The sequence below is a fragment of the Ctenocephalides felis genome, unplaced genomic scaffold, assembly GCF_003426905.1.
Source record: "Ctenocephalides felis isolate EL2017-DRISC unplaced genomic scaffold, ASM342690v1 CF-g0.4_SCAFFOLD_03573, whole genome shotgun sequence".
NCBI classification, from domain to species: Eukaryota; Metazoa; Arthropoda; class Insecta; order Siphonaptera; family Pulicidae; genus Ctenocephalides; species Ctenocephalides felis.
Window position 1 is genome coordinate 17,700,224 of NW_020539727.1, and position 18,751 is coordinate 17,718,974.

Here is an 18,751-nt window from a genome sequence, read left to right on the forward strand (position 1 = left end):
TTCATATTCATATATCATCATATTATATATTCAGATATTCAGATATTCAGATATTCAGATATTCAGATATTCAGATATTCAGATATTCAGATATTCAGATATTCAGATATTCATATTCAGATATTCAGATATTCAGATATTCAGATATTCAATATTCAGATATTCAGATATTCAGATATTCAGATATTCAGATATTCAGATATTCAGATATTCAGATATTCAGATATTCAGATATTCAGATATTCAGATATTCAGATATTCAGATATTCAGATATTCAGATATTCAGATATTCAGATATTCAGATATTCAGATATTCAGATATTCAGATATTCAGATATTCAGATATTCAGATATTCAGATATTCAGATATTCAGATATTCAGATATTCAGATATTCAATATTCAGATATTCAGATATTCAGATATTCAGATATTCAGATATTCAGATATTCAGATATTCAGATATTCAGATATTCAGATATTCAGATATTCAGATATTCAGATATTCAGATATTCATATCAGATATTCCGATATTCAGATATTCAGATATTCAGATATTCAGATATTCAGATATTCAGATATTCAGATATTCATATTATTCAGATATTCAGATATTCAGATATTCAGATATTCAGATATTCATATATTCAGATATTCATATATTCATATATTCATATATTCATATATTCATATATTCATATATTCATATATTCATATATTCATATATTCAGATATTCAGATATTCAGATATTCAGATATTCAGATATTCAGATATTCAGATATTCAGATATTCAGATATTCAGATATTCAGATATTCAGATATTCAGATATTCAGATATTCAGATATTCAGATATTCAGATATTCAGATATTCAGATATTCAGATATTCAGATATTCAGATATTCAGATATTCAGATATTCAGATATTCAGATATTCAGATATTCAGATATTCAGATATTCAGATATTCAGATATTCAGATAGATATTCAGATATTCAGATATTCAGATATTCAGATATTCAGATATTCAGATATTCAGATATTCAGATATTCAGATATTCAGATATTCAGATATTCAGATATTCAGATATTCAGATATTCAGATATTCAGATATTCAGATGTTTTCTATTTGTTGGTAAATAATGAATAATCGATTTCAAAGGCGTTTTATTCAAAGCTTTTATATCGGAGTGTATATAACTGTAGAATACGGGTTATATAGAATTATCTTCGACTTCAATAATTTTTCATCAATTTCTATTTAATATTTCTTCTTGGCAACATGAAATCAAAACAATACCTTTATAAATGGAAAACATTTATATTTATCCAATCTTATAAAGTTATTTGTTCTTTCCCTAACAGTAAGTATTATTAAAAGAATGAGTTTTCTAAATAGACAAACGTATATCGAATAGTGAAATACATAAATTTCGATATAAACATATTAATAAATTATTACAACAAGACAAGAGGATTTTGTACTAGTTTAATTATTTATTTTTAAAATCCTTTCGATATAAACATATTTGTTTTAGAAGATTTTATTACATAAAGACAAGAGAATTTTGTGCTAGATTAATTATTTTTAATATCATGAAATGCATTTTGTTTTTGACATACTTTATAATTTAGAAAATAAATTTTACTGCATATTGTTAACAAAAATTCTTGGAATTATTTTTAAAACCGACTTAATTTGCAAAATATTAAAAAATGGGAAAATATATTATAATATATATAAAATATCTATTATAAAAATTATATTCCCTGTGTACTTTAATTTAAATAGAAAATTATCAATATTAGCTGTTTCAATCATTTTTATTAAATCGATTTTTCTTCTGATTTTCTTTCACCCCTAAAAGTTTATATTTTCCTTCTATATAGTTGTCAGTGATAAATGTTCCGCAAAGTTTTTATTTAGTTCCATTATTAAATGGAATGGAATGTTTTACTTTATGAAATAAAAATGCAATTAATTATATTTTTGCTGTACATTTATTTCGCAATGCGAAATACTTCACATTATTTTTCTACTTCACTAAAAACGTAATTTATACATTATTAGAAAAGTTTTATTAAAAACTTCATTTGGTAATAAATAATAAAATAATGGAACTAGTGGTGTATGGCATCGTGGGTTAAGGCAAATTGCTGGAACTTGTACAGTAATAAAATATTCGAAAATAAAATTTAGTAAAAAAAATATTTTGGATTAAAGAACTAATCAAAACATAATTGCTATTACATTTTCTAAAAACTAGACTATCCCTTATTTAGACCATCCATTAATTAGACATTCCAGTAGATGGTATTTTTTTATTTTTAAATTTCTCAACAAATATAAAACAAATTTATATAAAGTTACATTATTTTTTTCATTTTTTTTAATATTTCAACCCAAATTATTACCAGTTTTTCTCGATTTTCTCTCAAACCGTAGGAGATACAAAAAAATGTTATTTGAATAAAAGTTAGAGGATAAAATTACAGATAAAATGATATATAAATCGTTAAGTGTGTTCAAATAATTTTCTCGAGATTTTTTCAGTTTTCCTTGAATTTTTCAAGAGCAACTTGCCTGTAGGAATTTGAAGTTGCAATATATGGGAAAAAAACTAAGAATTTTGAGACCCTTCACACAAATTCTATACTACAGGCTAACCGTAAAAGATATGAATAAACGTTATTCTGATAAAAGATGCAGAATAAAATTACGAATAAAATGATATATAAATTGTTAAGTCGGAACATATAATTTTCACAAGATTTTTCTAGTTTTTCTTGAATTTTACCACAGCAACTCGTCTGTAGGCTACATCGTGTGGAATTCGAGGTTGTAGTATATGGAAAAAAACTGAGAATTTTAAGACCTTTCTAACGATGTATAACACTTTATATGGTTTCTTTAAAGAAATATCGACGAATAAAATAATATATAAATCGTTAAGTGTGTTCATATAATTTTCTCGAGATTTTTCCAGTTTTTCTTGAATTTTTCAACAGCAACTCGCCTGTAGGCCACACCGTGGGGAATTCAAAGTTACGACATTTGGGGAAAAAACTAAGAATTTTGAGAGCTTTCTAACGATGTATAATACTTCATATGGTTTCTTTAGAGAAATATCAATAAAAGACCATCAATTAATTAGACTTTCCGGTAATTAGACTTTCCAGTAACTAGACTTTCGAGTAACTAGACTTTCTAGTAACTAGAATGTCCAGAAACTAGACTTTCCAGTAACTAAACTTTCCATTAACGTAGTAAATTTTATCTAGTTTCACCCTATCTAACAGAATAGGGATGATTCCATATGAAATTTTTGAGTTATTTGACAAAAACCACAAAAAAAAAATGTCCCGAATTTTTTATTTATTGCTACTAAAGAATGAAATATCAAATTCAAAGTCGTTTTATTCAAAACATTTATATCGGAGTGTATAAAAGTGTTCCCTAGGAAATGTTGTAAATTTTATCTAGTTTCACCCTATCTAACTGAAAGGGGGTGGTTTCATATAAAATTTGTGAGTTATTTGACAAAAACCAAAAAATGACCCAAATTTTCTATTTAGACTTTATTCACAAGAGTAATTTTAGCACCTGCTAATCTTGGCATTTCATTCGAAATATTCCAATTTCATTTGATTTCTGGCGAACCAAAATGCAACTAAAAACACTTCGAGAGTGTATTTTGTTTAATAAAATAATTGTACCACCCATCATACAACAATTCTCATCCCTATGCAGAATTTCACTACCGTCCACCAACCACTTCTGTTTTTTCTCTAGCAAAGTGGTTTCGGAAGTTCCACTCGTCTACATATACATACGAGGTCTGTTCAAAAAGTACCCGGAATTTTCGTTTTTTCAAAAAAATATTTATTTATTCGTCTACATTAATGTGGTCCCCTTCAAAGTAGTCCCCCCCAGATATAATACACTTATGCCAGCGTTTTTTCCATTTTCGAAGCACCCTTGATATTCACTTTTGATATGTCCTTGAGCACTCTCAGCGATTTTCTTCAATCGAGGAAAACCGCCGTCCTTCATGGGTCTCTTCAACTTTGGGAATAGGAAAAGTCACACGGAGCCATATCTGGTGAATTTTTGCACTTTGCAACACTTTATTTCATTTTTACGCAAATTTAATACAAATTCTTTGACTTTTTCAATTCTTCCATTGTAAAAATCGCCGAGCTCAGAAAAACACGTCGAACCTTAGCGACTACCACAGACAAAGTAAACAGTGAATATAGCTGAAAATTTCATCATACTTTAGGGGCATGTATACCAACACAATAAAAAAAAATTTTGACAATCAGACACTCCAGACCCGCGAAATTTAATTATTAGTAATTCCGGGTACTTTTGACACACCTCGTATATATATATATATATATATATATATATATATATATATATATATATTAAAAAGGGCGGTTAGCAGACAGAAACCCTCCAATCTTCCATTTATTTAAGGGAATGGGTGGCGTCTCGCATCGGTTGCGTTGATGACATTATGATGAGTTTGTAGAAAATTTGGAAGTAGGGGTTGTCGGCCACCACTGTAAAAATAATAGAACTTTGGACATTGATATAATAAATATAAAATATAAATATTGTTCCAAATATTTACTCATACAACCAATACTGGTCAACTAACGATTATTACATTTTATTCCACCTTCGATCGATAAATCCCTTAATATCAATTTTTCCTCAATTCCATCCCTTATTATTGCCTTTAGTTAAGTTATTCCTTCGGCGTGTGCTGTTTTGTCTTATATCTTATATCTTATATCTCATATTTCCCATTTGTTGGGTTTTCGGGAAATTTCTAGGCAACAGCTGCAAATATTGTTTTCTACCCTTAGGAAATAAAATTGACACACAAGAAGAAACTTTTGTTGATCCATCCGTCTGTAGTAATGTTTTTCTTTGATATACAGAAATGTCTGTATCCAGAATTTTCAATGAATTAAATTTTTATTGTAGTAGTCAAAATTTTTAAACTAGGTATGCATGGCATCGTGCATTAACGCAAATTGCTGGAACTTCCCGTACTGTAATTTTAAATTTTCTAAAACTCAGTATAGAAAACTTAGGATTTTTCTAAGAATTTTGAACTTTCCGTAGGGTAAGTTATAGTAACCGCAAAAAAATCGAAAATGAAATTTTATATATACCTTCACGTTTCAGAGGTTTCTGAACATTTTGGCATACCTTAGAAAAAATGTATGTATGTGTGTGTGTCTGTGTGCGGATACAAATTTTCGTCGACGATTTCGGGAACACGGTTTAACCGATTTGAATAATTCAAAAAATATTCAATTCGTATTGATAAAGAGACGTGCTGATTAGTTTTTGGCGGGGGCAGGTCTAGCTGTTTCGAAGATATGGGGCAATTTTCGGGGCTAAAATCTTGTAAAATCTGTTTTATACACTTGGATATCAAATTTATAAATAAAATGAATTGTGGTAGCATTAAATTTAGTTTTATAAGATATTTCATTTCAAGTTTGATTTCATTATTTAGGCACTATGACTTATAAACTATGTACATCTATCAAATTGATAAAAATACATTAAATTAAATTATATTTGTACATTATATACGCATTACACTTATTCATTCAAAATTTCAAAATAAACTATATTTAAATCTTGGTAAAAAAAATATCAACAAAAAAACAACTCGGTAGCATTAAGGGGGGCGATACATGTAACAAGAAAAAACAAATCGATTTTTTTTTTCATAAATCGTTACAATAACATCTCAAAAATATGCCTGTAAATATTCAAAACAAAATTATCATTATTTATACAATAAAAACTCATTTAAGTGCCACGCCTCGACTCGACGCTTGAGTGCTATTGTACTCTTATCTGTTTCTATGTGTCAAAACTTTAAACGCGTTTTTCTCAAAACGACATTTTTGAAATTTGCGGGCGGGATAACTCAAAAAGTTCTCAACCGATTCCAATGAAATTTTGCACACATCTACTTTACAGTAATAGCTTCTAGTTAAACCTCAAACATTCCAAAAAATGTTTCAAAAATTAACCCTTTTACCAAAAAAAACCATTGAAAAAAAGGTGAAAAATCGAACTTTTTTTCTAAGGTGTGCCAATTTACGATTTTGTGACTTTTTTAATTTTTTTTTGGTTTAACTAGAAGATATATGTTTTATGAACACGTGCAAACTAATTTTTTTAAATTCAGATCACCGTACGAAAAGTGAGAACGCCCGCAAATTGATGGCGTTTTCCGAGAGGGTCTTGGCAGATTTATTTTTACGGCAGCCATTTAAAAAAAAAAATTAAAAAAAATTTTTTTTGTGTATTTTAATATATAATAAATAACCCTAAAAAAGTTCAAAAAGATTCAATCAATTCAATTCAATTCCTTCCCAATTTAAAAAGTCCTCAAAAAATGGTAAAAATTAAGGCGATTACATGTATCGCCCCCCTTAAATAAGTACTTTTATATTTCGACAGTGTTATATAATTTTCTTGTTAATTTTATGTTGTATAGTTCTTTCTAAATTAACTTTTTAAATAATTGAAACCTTCTTGCCTTTCAAATATAATTCAAATTTAAAATTATAACTAATTTACGTGTATAACATAATTAATAAATTATGACTAATGTAAGTGTATACAAAGTCAACAAATAAACAATAAATTTAAAAGCGCGTTTAATTCCCGAAATCCTTGGTCGTTAGACATAGTGATTAAAATCTAATTGTAAGGGTTTTTAAAAAAATAACATCCACCAATTAATCATATTTTTTCCTATTTCCGAGGATCGTTAAACCAGTCTTGGTCTCGGTTTTATATTTACACAGGAGTACTTCATCATCTCTTGGCAAATCCTTAAATCGCGATCCACCTACTCCTTCTACTCAGTGTGATATACGAGTAATGTCTATAATAATAATAATAACGACGGTACAGATGATTGCCGAAGTAATTACTAACGATAAATCCAGTCTTGAAAAAATGATATATATATATATATATATATTATATATATATATATATATATTATGAAAAAGGAGGATCCTCAGGAGTATCAAGTGCGCAAACACTTTGCTTTTAATGCAAGTCGATGATGGATGCACTAGGATAGGGATGCAAAACATTTTTGATACAAAAAAATTTTATTGGATAATTATAAAAAATGGTTTATAATGAACCACTTGGTGCAACCTTGCCATACTTATATAATAAACTAGCAAACCCGACGAACTCCGTTTCGCCACCAGATGGTTTCGTGAAAAAGATGAAGAAATTTTTTGTTTGTTTTATATTTGAAAAGGAAAAATTTGATTTTATTATACAACAGTAATGAATTTATTTCGATTACAAAAATGAAGTGTTTTTTAGTTGAACTTCTCTAAGTAAATGGAATTGATTCCGCAAATTATCCGTTTCATTGAAGTGCTCTTTGGTAAACCACATTTTTTGTTTTTTGGTCTGACGTTCACACAATGATTTTCTAAATAATCTATTTGAAATTTATTCCGCAAACACTAAGCGATTGACCTTGCGACTTGTTATTGCGAACGCTTGGAAATTGCAATCGTTTGAAGTCAAACGGAAGACCAGTCGGAATCATTGGTATGTCACCAAATCGCCAGCAATTTTTGATTGAATGGTGAAATTCAGTGCGTGTACATCATTATTCTTTGCGGCAAGAATTGCTCGTTGACTTAACCAAGCATAATTCTGATAATTCTCACTAATGTCATTACTCGAATTTTTAATTACGGTGCGTGAAGTTCCAGCAGCTTGCATTAAGGCACGATGCCATGCACAACTAATTTACTTAGCTATAAACCTTGCGGAGCCCGAGACCTTTCCAACGAATGCAAAATTGTTGAAATCGGTTCGTGAGTTCTGGAGTTATTTCGTGAGGAAGGAAGACCCCACTTATTTTTATATATATGTAGACTAGAGATAATTTTGTTACAAAGCTGATGGTTGTAAAAACGTATATACTTTGTTTATGAGCGTCACGTAGAAGCTACGTCACATGCGTTTCGTAGATTTAACACGCAATGAAAATAGGTTGTGTCTTTTGTCCTAAACGATTTTTATGAATATTCCTGAAGTTTGTTAAGGAATTTTTTTAGGATTTTTTAATTAAAAGAGTTATAATCTAATTAATGCGGTGTGTGGTGACGGAGTGTAAATTGTTTTCACTTCTAAACTTAAGATAAAGATTAGCCCATTTCCAAAATATCAAGCAAATTGGAGCACAGTAAAAAAAATTCATAGGGCACACGTTTTTTTCCTCTCCATTTACTGCAATAATTTTGTTGATCGTAGGTTGAATAGAGCACATGCGAACAGGATTTGACAAATTAATTCACTTCAAATATAAACTTAAGTAATAATGTATATTTAATTATTAGTGAGAAAAATGTAATTTAGATATTAAAATTACTAAAAGCCAGTTAAAATATAGTACGAAATTATAAAAAAATATAGTCAACATTATTGAAGCAATTATTTTGGGTAGAAAAATCCTTTTACCGCGCATGCTATATATTAATTCTTTCTGAATTTGTTATACCTTTTAAAAGACTTCAATTTCCAATACGTATATATTATGCTGTAAATCACAAAGGCAAGCGATGATTTTTTGTGTGATAAATTTGGAAAATCAATGTTTTAGTCGTGAACAAACAAAAAACAATTCATTTATACATCCACATCTACAGGTATGACTAAAAATATTGGATAACCTTTAGCATTAAAATAAATTGAGCTATTGGAAATAAATTTGTTCTATAAATGGCAGAGTATAATTTTTAGTATACTATATTATTGAACATTTTTCAATATTTGTTAAATGGATAAATAAAGTGTTAACAGTGGGAATTGAGTATCATCATTTTATTTGAAACAGTTCTACATTCAACGTCATATTGGTGTAAATAGTAATTCGAAAAACAATAATTCGTATTTTTAACTGAACGGTAAATATTAGTATAGGATATTAAAAAAAACGTCGATGTGGGTACAGGACAACGTCTGTCGGGTCATCTAGTATATATATATATATATATATATATATATATATATTAAATTCTACCCTCCCGGGTTTCCAACCCCTGGCAACATTTGCCGCGTCATCTTACAGTCATTAGATGGAGCAGTCATCGTTGGCATCTCAACCCGTTTCCGAAACCATTTCTTTAGTAATTAATTTTTATACACTCTCCTTATACTACCCTCTTGAGAGTCAATACCCACTCCTCTCAAGAGTGGTTAAGTGTGTGGGTTGGCGAAATATATGAGGAAAAGGACGTTGAGGGCACTCGAAATTGGTAATCAAAAGATAGTAAACGAGTAGTCTGGAGAAAATTATTTTGATATATATATATATATATATATATATATATATATATATATATATATTCAAAGGAATGTAAGATGTAAGTGGCATTTGGATTGCAGATCAATTAAAAGCACCTTCATGCAACACTCGTTTCCTCATATTGATCCTCCAGATTATTATTTTAAATTTTACTCTAGTATTCCAAGTGAGTTTTGGGTTGTTAGCTTTTTTCAAAAGGATGATGTCTTCAAATCCTTTTCTACAAATCCCTTCAGTACATAAATAACCCCAGATTCGACTTTGTTCAAATCTTGTTCAGCAAATCTTGTCAAGACGATAAAAATCCTTTAGTTGATCCTAAACATACACTACACAGTTGCTGTTTTTGAAAATCTTTTTTTTAAATCAACATTTTTAACTTTCCGTATGGCAGTTATAGTAATGGGCCAAAAATCAAAAATTGCCCCGTATCTTCGAAACGGCTAGACCTGCCCCCGCCAAAAACTAATCAGCACGTCTCTTTATAAATGCGAATTGAATGTTTTTTGAATTATTCAAATCGGTTGAACCGTATTCCTGAATGTACCCACACGCACACACATACATCCATTTTTCTAAGGTATGCCAAAATGTTCAGAAACCTCTGAAACGTAAAGATATATAAAAATTTTCATTTTCGATTTTTTGCGATTACTACAACTTACCCTACGGGAAGTTAAAAAGTTCAAAATTTTTAGAAAAATCCTAAGTTTTCTATACTGTGCTTTAGAAAATTTTAAATCACAGTACGGGAAGTTCCAGCAATTTACCTTAAGGCACGATGCCATGCACCACTAGTCAAAATATCTAACTACTACATATATATATTATCTAGTTTTTACTAACGTAAACAAATTATAATGTCCGAGATAAAAATTAAAAGTTATTTGAACAAAAGCAACAAAATGTACCAAATCCATATATTTCAAATTATGTAAATACTAAAGTCCGCATTTCAACTACGAATTATTCCAAATTGTTATATACAAGTGTATGAAAGAGTTCTTACTAGATTCTAGTAAATTTTATCTAGTTTTTATTAATGTAAACATATTACAATGTCCGGAATGAAAATTAAAAGTTATTGGCAAAAAAACTAACAAATTTTAATGTCTCAGAAGAAAATTAAAAGTTATTTGAACAAAAGTAACAAAATGTCCTAAATTCATCTATTGGTTTTTTAATTTTCTACTTAATTTATATTTATTTTTGTATTATAATTTATAATGCCTAAACGACGACCTAAGAAGTCGAGACAAGTTAATGAATAATAAATAATAATAATAATAATCTTAGGTTTTAGTAATAAATATTTCAAAGTTTTCATATAGTAAATTTTATTTTATATAAAATTTTCATTTTATTCATATAAAATCAATTTTCATTAAAGTCTTTTAATTTATAAACCTGTATTTCTAATACTCAATATAAAAATCAATACTAACAATAATAATGGCCTCATCGAAATTCATTTTTAAAACATGGCACACAAGTATGCATTCCCAAATCAATATAATAATAAATGAATTATTATTAATTAAATTATAAATAAATTATTACAAACTAGCACTTACCCGTAAACTTGGAGATTTTCATAAAACACTACACAAATATTACTAAACACTATTAAAAATATAAATTTCACAATAATACTTTTAACTTGCACAAAGACTATCCACTAAATGACTGAATCACAAATTCAACAAAAATGTTGTTACATAATTACTAGTATTGGCTAAAATTGCCTGAAATTGAAATTGATACTTTTGATAAAATATTCTTATCAGAAGTTCTCAATTTTAAAAGACAACTGTTTATTAAATATTTTTGTAAGTAAAAATGAAAAAATAAAATTAAATGGCAAACCCTATATATACATATACGAGACTTTATTTTTTATTATTTTTGCAAATAATAAATTAAAATATGCATTTAGATAACACTTTTAATTTTACATATTATTTACTTTTTGTTATATTATTGTTTCTGATAAATAAAAAGACAAAATAATAATGAAAATGCTATTTGTTAATAATAATAACAAAAAAATAAGAAAAACATAAGAGATTTTAATTGCATCTTAAATTATTAATCGCAAAACCGAAAAAATTCGACAAAAAAATCTACAGAATTTTTTTCACTAAATATTATGCAGTAAAATGTGGTAAAATAGGACTAATTAAAAATCGTATATTTTTATTTACTTAAAAGGTAATTTAATGTTTTAACATACAAATCTATATATTTTCTTGTGAAATTAATTTTAGTAAATGGTTTTAATTATTCTTATATAATCATTTGATAACTAGAAATATATAAGCCTTTCATATTTATTTGTTTATAATCTTTGTTTTGCATCTCTATTATTGTTTCTATTTTAATTACTTTTTTAAATTTTTATTTTTTTGTATAGACGTCACACATTAGCTCATAGTATATTTTGAATTCTAAATATAAATAAAAGAAAAAAAATTACCAAAAATGACTAAAATAAATTATTTCATACACATTGGTACAATGTACAAAACAAATTTAACTTTTTTTTTGATGATTTAAAATGCAGGAGCATTTTATGAAATTGGATACAATTTTATTTTAAACTATATTATTTGTTTGTCTTTATTAAAAAAATAATAAAATAAAATCAACTGTACTCTTAGTGTTCTGTTAATATATATAATAATATTTTTAATTACAATTACAAGGTGTAAAATTATGAAGGATAATTTTAACAAAAATTTAAAAAATATTTATTCATATAATTATCTATTATATTATTTATAATTATAATGGATCAAGTTTTAGATTATTTGAGTCGCTAATAAGCTTAAAAAAGGACTTAGAAAATTTATAAATATTAAGCAGTTTTCTGGAAAAAGTCTCTTAAAAGTTTCTTATTGGATTCCTTAAGAATAAAACTAAAAAAAAAACAATTCAATTAATTTATTTCTACCTTTATGAAAAAAATGGACATAGACCAATTAAAAAAAAATCTACAGAATTTTATTTACTAAATATAATGCAGTAAAATGTTGTAAAATTATGAAATTCAAGTATTTTCTTAAAGCTGTTTAAAAGTTAAAATAAGCTTAAAAAAAGGATTTAGAAAATTTATAAATATTAAGCACCTTCCTGGAAAAAGTCTGGGAAATTTCTTATGGGATTCCTTAGCAATAAAACTCATAAAAAAACAATTCAATTAATATATTTCTACATTTATGAATACATCATAATTCTGTCAGAAAACCTTAACAAATATAAAATAAAAGAAATATTAAATTAATGATTAAATTTATCAATCGTACTTGCTTTTGTCATATCATTCCTTCTTATATCTCTTTATAAAACACCCCAAAATATACAAATTTATACCAAAAAACACCAAACTCTGTATCCAAATATACAAAAAAACCTCCAAATTTTTAAACTCAAGCAAATACGCCGGAACCAACCAACCAATTTGTCCAAAACCCCACAAACCACCAAGTTTCACATACTCTAACCACTTTAAATCCAATTTACCCAAACTTAGTGGTAATAAGGATAAATACCAGACAAAATATTGGCTGGTAACCACCGGATTGTAGGCTACCATCACAAAAGCTTGGCAGAAAAGACAAAAATTTATGGATTTGTGGTAACTGAAACTTAGGACTAACAAGAGTGCAAGTTGGGGTAAAAATGTTAAAAGTTTTTCCCATATGTTGACTTGTAATTCAGCACTTAAATACAACATGTAGAAGTAGACACTAAAATTGTGTCTGGTATCTTTGCGTACCAAGTGATATAAATAGGTTTCGTATAAAAATTCATAGCCGTACAAAAAATAAAATAAACTGGTGAGTGCTAATAAAGTTCCAGTGCATCCGAGGACTAATTGTACTTGTTTTTTGTTAGGTATAATATTTTTACCAATGTGCAAGTACATTGGTAAACTAAAAACCAAGGGGTACAACCGAAAATGTATGGCTAAACCGTGGAACAAACCACAAACCAGCATTTTTTCACGCCCCAAAAAATATACAGCAAGCAGTACAAATAGGACAGAAATCCCATCAGCGTTACCCCTGGTGGATATACCGATTGCCAAAGGATTATACAACCAAAAACAAGCACCAAGCACCCCATATTTGGTTTTAGCACCCACAATTTTTTTAATCAAAATTGCAACCACCAGATCAATCAGGGCAAACAAGAATTTACCAAACGTCTGGTGCAAAAACAGATTTGGTGTCAACAAAAACGCTAACAAAGGTGTGTATCTATACGTGTGCCTCAAATAAGGCGATGAAAAATTACTAATATAACGTGCAGCATCTGTAAAAACCTTATAATCAATATCCGTATAGGGTACTGATGAAATTTTATCATGATATTCGCTGTAAAGGATCAACAAAGTGCGTATCACAAAAGCTGTGAGCAAATGTGTACCAAAACTTTGTTGCCAAAACTTCAACATGGTAATAAAACTTAAATCCTAATTTTACTTTTACCCGCAGCTTTTTGAAAACACTTTTTAAGCTCCAAAAATTCCTTCAAACACCTATCTTTATCAACGTTAAAATCCTTACAAACGCATTTGGCGTAAGTCGTTGCCTGAGTACTACATTCGCTTAAAAAAACTGGATATTGACTCAATCTCGATTTGGCTTTTCTGACAGAATCCATGTGTAAATAATTAACTAATTAATTATAATTGATATAAATGATTTTATTTAATTATTTTGTTGTTTCTGGTGTCGTTGTTGGTGCTGGCAAATCGGGCAAAGGTTGTTTTCGTGCATCCAACCAGCTTGTGAATTGGTTTATTGAATCTTTTATAAATATTGAGTAAAAAATGTCGCCGAAAAGGAATACCATAGAACCTGGATAAATGATACATACTTATATATATATATATATATATGTATATATTAGGGTGGTCCTTAACATGGACATTTTCAAATTTTTTTACTCCCAAGGGCTCAAATGGTTCCAAATAGATAAAAAAAAGAGTGCGCGTAAGGATCACACGCAAAACTTATTTGCTACTGTATAAAGTAGCAAATTTAAGTTGAGTAAAAATAAATACATCTTATAAAAATTTTCAATGATGTTTATTAGTAATATGGTAACACTCGTGATGCACACATTTATTAGTGTCGTCAATCATTATACACATTTATATAATGATAAATTATAAATTATATATTTATGATTGCATTAAAAATATGTATAATATTTATAAACAATAATGTAATCAAAGTCGTACTTGAAATATGACATGATCGTTTTAAAGTAATTGCTGATTAATAAATTCTATAATATTCGTTCACACAGTGGATTATGTTAAACAACGCCTAAACAAATATTGTTTTTGCAAATTAACTCATCATGTAACAATTGTGTTTGAAGAACTTCATGTAATTAAAATTAACATACATTCATTTACTGTTTGCATTTTTTTACTTTTTCGCTGACGATATAATCTCATTCCTTGAACAGCTGTAATATGCGTCTTGCCTAACAAATTGAAGCCATACTTTTATACTTGTTTTATTTATCAAGCCCTGAACATAGCTTGATCTATGAATCATTTGCTTTTTTATGTGAACGTCAATGCAATAATCATCATCAATATTACGAGGTAATAAATTAACCATATTATTAACGTCAACCAGCACATTTATAATTTGGCCAAATATTCCAAATTATCCATTTGCATGAAACACAACCTACGTGAAATTAACCTTTCAGATACAGTATCTAGTTTAGATGAATAATTTGGTATAGATGGAAATACAAACCCGTTAAATTTACACAAAGTGGGAATTTTACCCGAATTTAATGCCTTTCGACAAGTTTGACATCCAACCTGATTATTTGAATCAATATTCAAAAAACATTATTAAGAATTTGTTTTTGAGCATCATTTGATATGTGGGAGATTGGCAGGTCGCGTCAATTTTAGTAAGCGAGAGAAAAATAATAATTGACATTGAGTTTTGTTGGATCATTTGTTTTGAACAATGTAAAGTTTTGGTTCAGATAAATTTATGAAATTTATCACGGTATAAACGAATAAATGTTTTATAATCGGCAAATTGTTTGATTTCCGATAGATATTTCTAAGTCACTTTGAAGCCAAAGTCGAGCACTCACAAAAAATACATAGCCAAATCTATCATTTCTTACGCAGCGCAGATTTTTCCTTAGTTTCATTATTTATTTGCGATCATTTGCACTACAATTATTTATGGGGGACGGGATAAAATATTCTTCCGATCCTGACATTTTTATTAACTAACGAATTATACTGCTAACCCATGTCGCGCCTAAAGAAGTTTTACTTCAAAAACTATTCTCTGGAAGTTTTAGCTTTAATATTAAGTTTTAGATAGAGCGCAATTCAATCAAAGTTTTGTATGGAAATAGCATGGAAAAATTTTCAAAAATTTTAAAAATATTTTTAGATGTAATTTAGCGAACAAATAAATGAATAAAACTTATTCATTTGTCACTAAGTTATACCTAAAACATTTTTTTTAAATTTTCAAAATATTTTCTACGCTCTTTCCATACGAAGTTTGATTGAATTGCGCTCTATCTAAACATTAATATTAAGAGCTAAAACTTTCAGAGAATTGTTTTTTATCAATTTGGAACCATTTGAGCCCTTGGGAGCAAGGAAATTTGAAAATGACCATTTTAAGGACCACCCTAATATATAATATATATATATATATATATATATGTATATATATAACTAAATGCTAATTACAATGACAAACCGTTCATGTCATATTTGAAGTATAACTTTAATTATAATGGTTAACATTAATAAATGAGTGCAAAACGAGTGTTACCATCATATTACTAATGAAAATTATTCAAAATTGTTATACGATGTATTTATTTTTACTTAAAAGCCATCTTGTACAGTAGCAAATAAGTTTTACTACAATTGAGTGTGAACCTCATGCGACTCTTTTTATTAATTTGGAAGCATTTGAGTCCTTGGGAGCAAAGAAATTCAAAAATGTCCATATTAAGCACCACCATAATTTATATATATATATATATATATATATATATACAAACAAATTATTTATTTACCTCCGACAACTAAATTAGCAGTCAATCTCGGATTCTTAAGATACCAAGGAACATTCTTCCTAATCAATCTGCGATGACGAGGTTGTTGTTGTTGGTTCTGGTTCATTATTATGCAAAATTAACTAAATTTTAATTAATACACCAAATATTCAAAGTGCTTTCACTAATACCTCAGGATTTATGGTCCAATTTATAAGGTATTTTATTATTCTCAACAGTCGATGATGTTGATGATGTCTCTTTTTCAGTTTTGATACCGTTGCAGACAAAGGATTTTGTGCCCCACTTGACGCAGCATAAACGCATCAGTTCTATGACATCAGTGCAGGCTGATTCTTGGAAATTGTTCTCTGGGTAATAAACACGTAATGTAATACATATACAAACATATATATATATATATATATATATATATATATATATATATATATATATATATATAAAATTAGGCAACTCGAGTGAATCAATATCTATTGTGCAACTTGTATTGTAAGTCCAATAAATGTTTTATAGTATATATATATATATATATATATATATATATATATCTTGATATTGTTTTTTTCGACTTTGAAACATTATAGGATACAGTTTTGCAGCCACAAGTCGAAAAATAAAAGATTTATATTTACGTTCTGGTTTTATTTTTCGACTTGTGGCTGCAAAACTGTATCATATATATATAATATATATATATATATATATATATATATATATTTTATATATATATATAATATATATATATATTTATATTTATTTCAAATTATAACCTAAAACTTACCGCTCAAGCACTTTTGTATCATACAAGCATTTGCTTTACAAGGATCCTTGGAACGCATATGAATATTTGTTACATTTAACTAAATTAACAACTAAATATTTATTTATTAACTATTCAATAGTTATTTATTATATTATTATAAATAATTTGTGTCTATTATTACTTATTAGATAACATAAATCTAATCTTTTGACAGTTCTTTTGAGGTTATGTTTCTCCTCTAGTGTCACCTGCTACAACTTCACCATATTGAATTCAGGGGCGCGGAATTCAAATATTCAAATTAGATAAAGTACATTTCAAAGTAGATTTTTATTTTTAATAAAATGTATTTTTGACACATTTTGAAAATGTTTTATAATAAAATTACTATCGTATTTTTTGTAAATGTGGTTTTTAATTTGAGCACTTGGATAAATGATTAAATTTGTGTTCTTATCTTGTTGAAGATAAGACGCACCTTAAAAAAGAATTTATTTGATAAAAATTTGTACTGTTTGAACTATACACATATATATATATATATATATATACTAGTAACGCTATTTTTTTAAATTATAATGTCACAAATGAAAAAGTGGCTAAATCTTAATTCTTATTATCATAAGGCACAATGCCACTTATGCCTAGTTTATTCAGAAGAAAAGTACAATTAAGAAAGAGGATCATAGTATTCTAGATCCTCCCCCCACAAAGTAATACCTAAGGGCTAGGTTTTAGTCGGTATTTTACCTAGGCGGTATATGAAGCCCGACGTACCCATACAAAAGACCTAGTCTGGTAAGTGTAAATGCATTTGCTTCGATATACAAAATTACGAAGTTTATTTTTATATTTCTGATCAATTAATATGCAAACATAAAATATATATACTAATGTATAATGTACCCAAATTAAAAAATACTGTAACGTATCAAAGATATTATTATTAACTATAAACTATAGTCTTTTATAAAATCAATAACTCCATTCCCTAAACTTTGTTATTTTTGAAATCAAAAAGTTTTTCCTCGTATTTTAGGGCCCACTCTTTTCTTTATTCGACAGCATCTGTTTTATATAATAATTCTTCGTAGTTTTCTCAAGAAAATGACCCTCGTCAAACTTTTTATAAGACGACAGAACTAGTCTTGTACATTTACTAACCGATATTTTGTCCTTTGAAGATTTCGTAAAAATTATATAAAAATAATCGAAACAAACTTTTATAAAAAAAGAGTGTGCGTAAGGATCACACTCGATTGAAGTTAAACTTATTATTTGCTACTGTACAAGATGGCATTTAAGTAAAAATTGATAAATCATATAACAATTTTGAATAATGTTTATCAGTAATATGATAACACTCGTAATGCACACATTTTTATTAGTGTCAACCTTTATACACATTCAATTTATAATAGCATTAAAAATATGTATAGTATTTAAAAACAATGATGTAATTAAAGTCATACTTCAAATATGACATGGTCGGTTTGTCA

The 18,751-nt window shown here is 27.7% G+C and overlaps 2 protein-coding genes across 3 annotated transcripts; both read right to left on the bottom strand.

The window, feature by feature from the left end:
• Positions 1–12,704: 12,704 nt before the first annotated feature.
• Positions 12,705–13,953, bottom strand: LOC113389057 (GPI mannosyltransferase 1). The gene has a single exon (XM_026626105.1). The coding sequence runs from the start codon at positions 13,851–13,853 to the stop codon at positions 12,714–12,716; it is 1,140 nt and encodes a 379-aa protein (XP_026481890.1). The 5' UTR covers positions 13,854–13,953; the 3' UTR covers positions 12,705–12,713.
• A 128-nt stretch (positions 13,954–14,081) lies between these two features.
• LOC113389058 (cx9C motif-containing protein 4) lies at positions 14,082–17,444 on the bottom strand. 2 transcript variants are annotated; one of them, XM_026626107.1, is made up of 3 exons: positions 17,271–17,444; positions 16,490–16,839; positions 14,082–14,259 (listed from the first exon to the last, which is right to left on the bottom strand). In XM_026626107.1, the coding sequence occupies exons 1-2, from the start codon at positions 17,326–17,328 to the stop codon at positions 16,661–16,663; spliced, it is 237 nt and encodes a 78-aa protein (XP_026481892.1). In that variant the 5' UTR covers positions 17,329–17,444; the 3' UTR covers positions 14,082–14,259; positions 16,490–16,660. The 2 variants fall into 2 exon arrangements, with proteins under 2 accessions (XP_026481892.1, XP_026481891.1); XM_026626106.1 differs by lacking the exon at positions 17,271–17,444 and having other exon boundaries at positions 16,490–16,655.
• Between the last annotated feature and the right edge of the window lie 1,307 nt (positions 17,445–18,751).